This window comes from Myxine glutinosa, chromosome 10 (genome assembly GCF_964187855.1).
Source record: "Myxine glutinosa chromosome 10, kmMyxGlut1.1, whole genome shotgun sequence".
Classification (NCBI taxonomy): domain Eukaryota; kingdom Metazoa; phylum Chordata; class Myxini; order Myxiniformes; family Myxinidae; genus Myxine; species Myxine glutinosa.
Window position 1 is genome coordinate 134,449,239 of NC_136270.1, and position 10,422 is coordinate 134,459,660.

At 45.6% G+C, this 10,422-nt stretch overlaps 1 protein-coding gene across 5 annotated transcripts in view; it reads left to right on the forward strand.

The window, feature by feature from the left end:
• RFWD3 (ring finger and WD repeat domain 3) overlaps positions 1–10,422 on the forward strand; it is an 86,133-nt gene that overhangs the window by 38,463 nt on the left and 37,248 nt on the right. For all 5 annotated transcript variants that reach the window (XM_078786145.1, XM_078786149.1, XM_078786150.1 and 2 more), the window contains exon 9: positions 2,843–3,047. In XM_078786145.1, the coding sequence (XP_078642271.1) occupies positions 2,843–3,047 (205 nt within the window). The remainder of the gene's footprint in view (positions 1–2,842; positions 3,048–10,422) is intronic.

Genomic DNA, 10,422 nt, shown 5'->3' on the forward strand with positions numbered 1-10,422 from the left:
ATGTGAAGTAGCAGAGAACTCCATAATACATCGTGATCCCCGTTGTAATCCGAATGCAATCTCTGGTTTGATTGGAATCACTACGATCACCTTAATAGGTGATTTATTTCAGTCGTGGCCAAAAATATTGACACCCTTGCACTTTTATCAAATAACTCGCAATTTTTTCTAAAAATAAGTTTAAATTGACAAAAGTATTTGGCCACCACAATTCTTTATTTCACTGTTATTACAGAACCTTTGTTTTTGATTCAGAGCTTGATATATCCTTTTAAATCAGAAAATAAAAACAAATGTCATTGACAAAATTATTGACACCGTAGACTTAATATTTTTGGAAGCACAGACTTTTGACAAAATAACATCAGTCAAGCGCTTCCTGTAGCCATGAATGAGCTTCCTCCACCTCTCGACTGGCAGTTTGTCCCACTCTTCTTGTGCAAACTACTCCAGTTCTCCGAGATTTGAAGGGTGCCTTCTCCCAACTACTGTTTTCAGATCTCCCCACATGTGTTCAATAGGATTTAGATCTGGACTCATTGCTGGCCACTTCATAACAGTCCAGCGTTTTGTCTTGAACCATTCCTGGGTGTTTTTTGAAGTGTGTTTGGGGTCATTGTCCTGATGCAAGACTCATGACCTTCGACAGAGACCCAGCTTTCTGACATTAGGTTGAACATTGTGCTCCAAATGCCTTGGTAATCTCCCGATTTCATGATGCCATGCACACATTCAAGGCACCCAGTGCCAGAGGCAGCACAGCAACCCCAAAACATCACTGAACCTCCTCCATGTTTGACTGTAGGGAAGGTGTTCTTTTCTTTGAAGGCTTCATTATGTTTTCTGTAAACATAGACATGAAGTGGTTTCCCAAAAACTTTAATTTGGTCTCGTCTGTCCACAGGACATTCTCCCAGAAGGATTTTGGCTTGTTCAGGTCTGTTTTGGCAAACTCCAGTCGAGCTTTCTTATGTCTCTTTCAGCAGTGGTTTCCTCCTGGGTTTCCTACCATATAATCCCCTTTCATTGAGTTGGCGACGGATGGTGCAAGTTGAAACTGTCCCTTGTGTCTGAAGTTCAGCTTGAATCTGTTTGGCGGTTGATCGAGCTGCTTTCTCCACCATCCGAACAATCCTTCGCTGCAATCTTCAATCAGGTTTTCTCTTGCGGCCACGTCCAGGGAGGTTGGCTAAGGTGCCATGGGCCTTAAACTTCCTGATGACATTGCATACAGTGGACACAGGAACATCAAGGTCTCTGGAGATGGACTTGTAGCCTTGAGATTGTCCATGCTTGGCTACAATCTTGTGTCTGACTTCCTCAGACAATTCTCTGGTTTTCTTTCTTTTCTCCATGCTCATTGAGGTACACACAGGGACACAAAACAGCAGAATGACTTCTTTTCTCGATTCAAACTGGTTGAATGAGTGGTTTTTATATTGCAAGCATCTTCAACTCACCACAGGTGAGTTCAATTCCTAAGTAAAGGAGAATCACCTGCTTAAAATCTAATTATTTCTTACAATTTCTAAAAGGTGCCAATGATATTGTCCGGAACATTTTAGGATTTCTGTGTGGAATAAGCTAAGATTTAATAATTATTTCACCTTTTTTGTTTTGTTCCACTGCAATCCAAAGAAATTCAAATGTGGATACCAAAAGATTATTTAATTTCAACAATTTTCTGGAAGAAATGGTGAATTATTTGAAAAAAGTGCAAGGGTGCCAATATTTTTGGCCATGACTATGTGATGATAGATGGGTGATGTGTTACATGATGGTGATGACAGGCGATGTATTACGTGATGGTGATGATAGATAGGTGATGTATTATGTGATGGTGATGACAGGTGATGATAGATAAGTGATGTATTATGTGATGATAGGTGATGATAGATGATGTATTATGTGATGATAGGTGAATAGGTAATGTATTATGTGATTGTGATGATAGATAGGTGATGTATTATGTGATGATAGATAGGTGATGTATTACGTGATGATAGGTGATGTATTACGTGATGGTGATGGTGATTATGTGATTGTGATGATAGATAGGTGATGTATTATGTGATGATAGGTGATGTATTACGTGATGGTGATGGTGATTATGTGATTGTGATGATAGATAGGTGATGTATTATGTGATGATAGGTGATGACAGATAGGTGATGTATTATGTGATTGTGATGATAGATAGGTGATGTGTTATGTGATGATAGATAGGTGATGTATTATGTGATGATAGATAGGTGATGTATTATGTGATGATAGATAGGTGATGTGTTATGTGATGATAGATAGGTGATGTATTATGTGATGATAGGTGATGTGTTATGTGATGATAGATAGGTGATGTGTTATGTGATGATAGATAGGTGATGTGTTATGTGATGATAGATAGGTGATGTGTTATGTGATGATAGATAGGTGATGTATTATGTGATGATAGGTGATGACAGATAGGTGATGTATTATGTGTTATGTGATGATAGATAGGTGATGTGTTATGTGATGATAGATAGGTGATGTATTATGTGATGATAGGTGAATAGGTGATGTATTATGTGATGATAGGTGATGATAGATAGGTGATGTATTATGTGATGATCGATAGGTGATGTATTTCGTGATGGTAGATAGGTGATGCATAAGTAACAGATACTGCGACTGTACCAGTGTACCATTCCTCCCTTTTTTACCTCGTTTTGTGAAGCAGAAATATCTGCTGTATCTGGCAATGGCTTTCCTTTTACTGGGCATGCATGGTGGTTAACTTACTACTACGAGTCTGATGTGCTCCAGGTAGTTTGAGAGAACTAATTGCCATGACTTCCTGCAGGGAACGCAAGAAAACAAAGTGCAGATAGCCACCTGCACTGAGCAACCGCCCAGCCATATGCAGGCCCAAAGTCCTCAGTCGGCGTACATCTTTGACAAGGGCATCCAGGTGTCTGCAATGGGGCAATGCCGGGTCATGGCCTACTGCCAAGACCTAGGAATCCTGGCTGTTTCACAGCCCTTTGCAAGCACTTCCCTTTTGGCAGGTGGGGACAGAAGAATGTTCTGGTTTTCCTGAGTTTTTTGGGGAAGTTGCCCATGGTGTTTATAAACGCGCTAATGTCGTTTTCTCCGTTTACCTGGCAGGTTCCATGATGTGTGTTCGTGTCTGTGATTTTATTTTCCCTGTGTTTTTTTTATGCCTCCGTTGACGAAGTTGTCTGAGGCATTATGTTTTCGCGTTATCCGTCCGTGATAGGTTTTCGTTACCATGATAACCTCAGAACGGCTGAAGGGATCCAAGTCGATCTTGGTACAAGTATGTATGTCGAATGATGCAAAGATTAACTGATTATATTTTGGGGTCAATGGGTCAAAGGTCATGTATGTTTGAAGATCCTTTTGAGGACCATAACTCGAGTTAGAAGAATAGGATGTTGTCTCTCTCCTACTCTCCTCTCTCGTCTTGTAGACGTAGACAAGGGGTGCGTGTGACCTTTAATTGTCATGTGACCTTTAATTTATTTCAGGTGACATTTGAACGAGATCAAACGTAACAGTAGGTCGACATCAAATGGGTGGGAAAGCATATCGATTGACGCATTTCCCTTGGATCCTACGTTCTAGTTTGGTTATTCCATGGGTGAAACTCCTTCCGTATGGCATGGTGAAACTCCTTCCGTATAGCATGGGTGAAACTCCTTCCGTATGGCATGGGTGAAACTCCTTCCGTATGGCATGGTGAAACTCCTTCCGTATAGCATGGGTGAAACTCCTTCCGTATGGCATGGGTGAAACTCCTTCCGTATAGCATGGGTGAAACTCCTTCCGTATAGCATGGGTGAAACTCCTTCCGTATGGCATGGTGAAACTCCTTCCGTATAGCATGGGTGAAACTCCTTCCGTATGGCATGGTGAAACTCCTTCCGTATGGCATGGGTGAAACTCCTTCCGTATAGCATGGGTGAAACTCCTTCCGTATGGCATGGTGAAACTCCTTCCGTATAGCATGGGTGAAACTCCTTCCGTATAGCATGGTGAAACTCCTTCCGTATGGCATGGTGAAACTCCTTCCGTATAGCATGGGTGACACTCCTTCCGTATAGCATGGTGAAACTCCTTCCGTATGGCATGGTGAAACTCCTTCCGTATAGCATGGGTGAAACTCCTTCCGTATAGCATGGGTGAAACTCCTTCCGTATAGCATGGGTGAAACTCCTTCCGTATGGCATGGTGAAACTCCTTCCGTATAGCATGGGTGACACTCCTTCCGTATAGCATGGGTGACACTCCTTCCGTATAGCATGGGTGAAACTCCTTCCATATAGCATGGGTGACACTCCTTCCACATAGCATGGGTGACACTCCTTCCGTATAGCATGGGTGACACTGCTTCCGTATAGCATGGGTGACACTCCTTCCATATAGCATGGGTGAAACTCCTTCCATATAGCATGGGTGAAACTCCTTCCATATAGCATGGGTGAAACTCCTTCCGTATGGCATGGGTGAAACTCCTTCCGTATAGCATGGTGACCCTCCTTCCGTATAGCATGGGTGACACTGCTTCCGTATAGCATGGGTGACACTCCTTCCATATGGCATGGGTGAAACTCCTTCCGTATAGCATGGGTGAAACTCCTTCCGTATGGCATGGGTGAAACTCCTTCCGTATGGCATGGGTGAAACTCCTTCCGTATGGCATGGGTGACACTCCTTCCGTATGGCATGGGTGAAACTCCTTCCGTATGGCATGGGTGAAACTCCTTCCGTATGGCATGGGTGAAACTCCTTCCGTATAGCATGGTGAGACTCCTTCCGTATAGAATGGGTGAAACTCCTTCCGTATGGCATGGTGACACTCCTTCCGTATGGCATGGGTGAAACTCCTTCCGTATGGCATGGGTGACACTCCTTCTGTATCGCATGGTGACACTCCTTCCGTATAGCATGGGTGAAACTCCTTCCGTATGGCATGGGTGAAACTCCTTCCGTATGGCATGGGTGAAACTCCTTCCGTATGGCATGGGTGACACTCCTTCCGTATAGCATGGGTGACACTCCTTCCGTATAGCATGGTGAAACTCCTTCCGTATAGAATGGGTGAAACTCCTTCCGTATGGCATGGGTGAAACTCCGTCCGTATGGCATGGGTGAAACTCCTTCCGTGTAGCATGGGTGAAACTCCTTCCGTATGGCATGGGTGAAACTCCTTCCGTATGGCATGGGTGAAACTCCTTCCGTATGGCATGGGTGAAACTCCTTCCGTATGGCATGGGTGAAACTCCTTCCGTATGGCATGGGTGAAACTCCTTCCGTATGGCATGGGTGAAACTCCTTCCGTATGGCATGGGTGAAACTCCTTCCGTATGGCATGGGTGAAACTCCTTCCGTATGGCATGGGTGAAACTCCTTCCGTATGGCATGGGTGAAACTCCTTCCGTATGGCATGGGTGAAACTCCTTCCGTATGGCATGGGTGAAATTCCTTCCGTATGGCATGGGTGAAACTCCTTCCGTATGGCATGGGTGAAACTCCTTCCGTATGGCATGGGTGAAACTCCTTCCGTATGGCATGGGTGAAACTCTTTCCGTATAGCATGGTGACACTCCTTCCGTACAGCATGGTGACACTCCTTCCGTATAGAATGGGTGAAACTCTTTCCGTATAGCATGGTGACACTCCTTCCGTATAGCATGGTGACACTCCTTCCGTATAGAATGGGTGACACTCCTTCCGTATAGCATGGTGACACTCCTTCCGTATAGCATGGGTGAAACTCCTTCCATATGGCATGGGTGAAACTCCTTCCGTATGGCATGGGTGAAACTCCTTCCGTATGGCATGGGTGACACTCCATGCTTTTCTAACCCTAATTGCACATCGAGGTTTCTGTATTTTCATGATCCGAAAAGCATGCCGTGATTTTTGGGAATTGAGATGTTATTCCGATATGCTTATTCCTTTCTTAACCGTGTCGATTTGTATCAAAGTTATCCGGGAACAAAATCTTAAGCTCGTTCCCGTGATCAGACGTCCGCCAGGTAGGAGATCGTCTGACTGTGTCGGTAAATACGGAAATAGCATCCATTGTTGGAGTTTCCTATCGCCGTCCCTCCTACAAAGTTCACGGGAAATACTGAAGTGCCGTCTTTGCATTTCACGAAGTAAAGACGGGATTCTGCTGAACCCAAAACCTGATAATCTCTCTTTGTCTCGGTGAAGTTTGTGACCACATCGATACGACACCAATAAATCTTACCAAGGAACGTTGATGCAGGAGGAGGTTGTGAGAATTGTTCATTCCACCTGTCTCTTTTTAGAGAACATTATCAATTTATCCTCCCCTGTGGATTTGTCATTGACCCGAGGTGGCATAACGTGGATCCGGCTTGGAGACCCGGCTTGATGTGGATTTGTCATTGACCCGAGGTGGCATAACATGGGTCCGGCCTGGAGACCCGGCATGATGTGGATTTGTCATTGACCCGAGGTGGCATAACGTGGATCCGGCTTGGAGACCCGGCATGATGTGGATTTGTCATTGACCCGAGGTGGCATAACATGGGTCTGGCCTGGAGACCCGGCATGATGTGGATTTGTCATTGACCCGGGTGGAATAACGTGGGTCCGGCCTGGAGACCCGGCATGATGTGGATTTGTCATTGACCCGAGGTGGAATAACATGGGTCCGGCCTGGAGACCCGGCATGATGTGGATTTGTCATTGACCCGAGGTGGAATAACGTGGGTCCGGCCTGGAGACCCGGCATGATGTGGATTTGTCATTGACCCGAGGTGGAATGACATGGATCCGGCCTGGAGACCCGGCATGATGTGGATTTGTCATTGACCCGAGGTGGAATAACGTGGGTCCGGCCTGGAGACCCGGCATGATGTGGATTTGTCATTGACCCGAGGTGGAATAACGTGGGTCCGGCCTGGAGACCCGGCATGATGTGGATTTGTCATTGACCCGAGGTGGAATAACGTGGGTCCGGCCTGGAGACCCGGCATGATGTGGATTTGTCATTGACTCGAGGTGGAATGACGTGGGTCCGGCCTGGAGACCCGGCATGATGTGGATTTGTCATTGACCCGGGTGGAATAACGTGGGTCCGGCCTGGAGACCCGGCATGATGTGGATTTGTCATTGACCCGAGGTGGAATAACATGGGTCCGGCCTGGAGACCCGGCATGATGTGGATTTGTCATTGACCCGAGGTGGAATGACATGGATCCGGCCTGGAGACCCGGCATGATGTGGATTTGTCATTGACTCGAGGTGGAATGACGTGGGTCCGGCCTGGAGACCCGGCATGATGTGGATTTGTCATTGACCCGAGGTGGAATGACGTGGATCCGGCTTGGAGACCCGGCATGATGTGGATTTGTCATTGACCCGAGGTGGAATAACATGGGTCCGGCCTGGAGACCCGGCATGATGTGGATTTGTCATTGACCCGAGGTGGAATAACGTGGGTCCGGCCTGGAGACCCGGCATGATGTGGATTTGTCATTGACCCGAGGTGGAATGACATGGATCCGGCCTGGAGACCCGGCATGATGTGGATTTGTCATTGACCCGAGGTGGAATAACGTGGGTCCGGCCTGGAGACCCGGCATGATGTGGATTTGTCATTGACCCGAGGTGGAATAACGTGGGTCCGGCCTGGAGACCCGGCATGATGTGGATTTGTCATTGACTCGAGGTGGAATGACGTGGGTCCGGCCTGGAGACCCGGCATGATGCTTGTTGTGCTTTAACTTCGTTGTAGAAATGTTTATTTGCATGACCTTCCAGGTATGCTCCTAAAAGGTGGTGACAAATATTTATGTGGTATGATTTTTGTTCGTATAGGTATAACAGAAATAAAAAATGAAGGTTTTTTTTTTTTTTTTTTTTTTTTAATACACTAACCCGACTTTACATGTGCCTGTGTGTGAGTCCCGATACATATTTATTATTAGTGTGAACGTAATTTACATGTGATTCATTCAGTGAAGGTTTCTAATCTGTATTCCGGGAGTCATCTGTCATGCATTCACATCATTTTCAAAGCTTCTTGTGCTTCGTCCTTCTCGTTATCCCACGTGCTTCCTGAGTTTTTCTCAACTTCCTATTTATTATTTTATCGTCTTTGAAATTGGATCAGCGCTTTGATTCCTTCGCCAAATCTAAGCATTTTCTTTTTATTTCGCATGATTTACGAGTTTACTATTTTCTTTGGTTGAAAATATCACGTGATCCTTGTGCTCCTCCTTTTGACGTTGTGCAACCTTTGGTTTTCATCCGTGATGTGCATCTGGTGTTTTGTGATTTATTTGGGGTACTTTACCGTCGTTCATAGCCTTTACTACCATGTTTCTACCTTTGGCAAAGGTGAGTTTCTTTTTATTCTCCTATGAGGTGTGTGTGTGTGTGTGTGTGTGTGTGTGTGTGTGTGTGTGTGTGTGTGTGTGTGTGTGTGTGTGTGTGTGTGTGTGTGTGTGTGTGTGTGTGTGTGTGTGTGTGTGTGTGTGTGTGTGTCTCTCTGTGTGTGTCTGTGTGTCTGTGTATATCTGTGTGTATATATATCAGTCCCACTAGTGCATCAAAAGTCCTGGAAAGGTACCGTATTTTCCGGTGTATTAACTGCGCCCGTTTTTCACCCTCCAAAAAAAGTAAATAATTAATGGTCCCAGCAAAGCTTGATGATTTCGGACTGGAAATGCGGTCTTATTTGCTGTGTCATCGGGTAGATGTTGGGAGATATGTGTGCGGTGTCGAACCGACAAATCATGGCGTGCCATGAACCTGCAGGCCCACGACGGGCTGCTTGTGAAGTCCTCAATGTCATCGTCTTTAGCTCCTCGTCTTCAGTCTGAGAGCATTTCTCATAATAAATAATGTAAGAGACACAGGTTTTGGGCAGTGCTCCCTCAATCCTCGTCTTATTGTCCTATATTTACTATTAGTGATTTATTTTATTTAAGTTATAATGTTGAAGATGCACCTGGCGTTCCTTCTCCAGCAGTAGAAGGTCATTATTTGAGAGGTCCTCCCAGAACGAATCCAGCAACTCCTGTACATCACCTTCCTCCATCTCATCAAAGCCGACAGTCTGTCTTGGCCATTTTGACGATGTTACGTCGTGTTTTCAACACGTCATTATTCACGCTGAAACCCTTAAAGACGTAAACAAATTGAGGGCAAAGTTTCCCCCCATACACCATTCATACAGGAAGAGGTGACTTCCCTCCAAGACTCCTCAACATTACATAGAACATCCCTTATTGTGAAGGTATTCCAGAATTCCTTTACAGTCATCTGATCATTAATGATAATGCTAAAGATAATGCAACTGATAATTATTAGTCGATTTCACCTGCAAATCATTAAAGCATTATCAGGTTTGTAAATGTTCTTCAGAGATGAGACACCTTGAATGTAGCAATCACTCCCTGGTCCTCATATCACCTGTACGATCACCTCTTTCGTGCCATCCTAAAACGTCCATTTTCACTTCCACAGTAATGGCCTTCCTCTGTCTTTTGCTCGCACTACCAACCTTGGCACTCCAGGGACGCTTTCCAGTCACGATTGCAAGGTTTGTGCTTATTAGCCGCACAATTCACGCACAAAATGGAAAACACATCACTACATGACATCACTACATGCACGACGCTAACGTGGAGGGTTTCTGGAAACTGAGGGAGAGGGAAGGCAAGGGAGGGGAAGGCGAGGGAGGGGAAGGCGAGGGAGAGGGAAGGCAGGGGAAGGCAAGGGAGGGGAAGGTGAGGGAGAGGGAAGGCAAGGGAGGGGAAGGAGAGGGAAGGCAAGGGAGGGGAAGGCGAGGGAGAGGGAAGGCACGGGAGGGGAAGGAAAGGGAGGGGAAGGTGAGGGAGAGGGAAGGCAAGGCAAGGGAGGGGAAGGCGAGGGAGAGGGAAGGCAATCTCTCCGGAATCCGGGTGTTATCACCAACACATTTTCATGCTGTTCATTGTGAAAATGTAATTGCAGCGTTACTCACGCACTTGAGTTACGAAATTCCAAAAAATGGTATAAATGACTTGCGCGCACTACTCCAAAAACGCGGAAACAGAACACACACAAAACACAAGCTTACCGTACTGGAACTGGAATGTACGCCATTAACAGTGTGGTGACGTCACATGCCAGGAAATGGTCGTGGTTTTTTTTTCAATTTGAAGCATGTTTTGTTAAGTAGCGTTAAATTCGATACATATTCTTTATTTAAACGTGTCGCAATGTGGACACTTAAAAAAAAAAGTCTATCTTGGTCATTATGGGCCCTTTCTGATTGTGGGCCTGGTGCTGAGGTGCCGTTGGAGCCATTGTAAAACCGGCCCTGGAAGACCAGGTGCGTATTCCCGTCAATCATTCCTCACTCCTGTTTGTCAATCCATCAGAATGGACAGG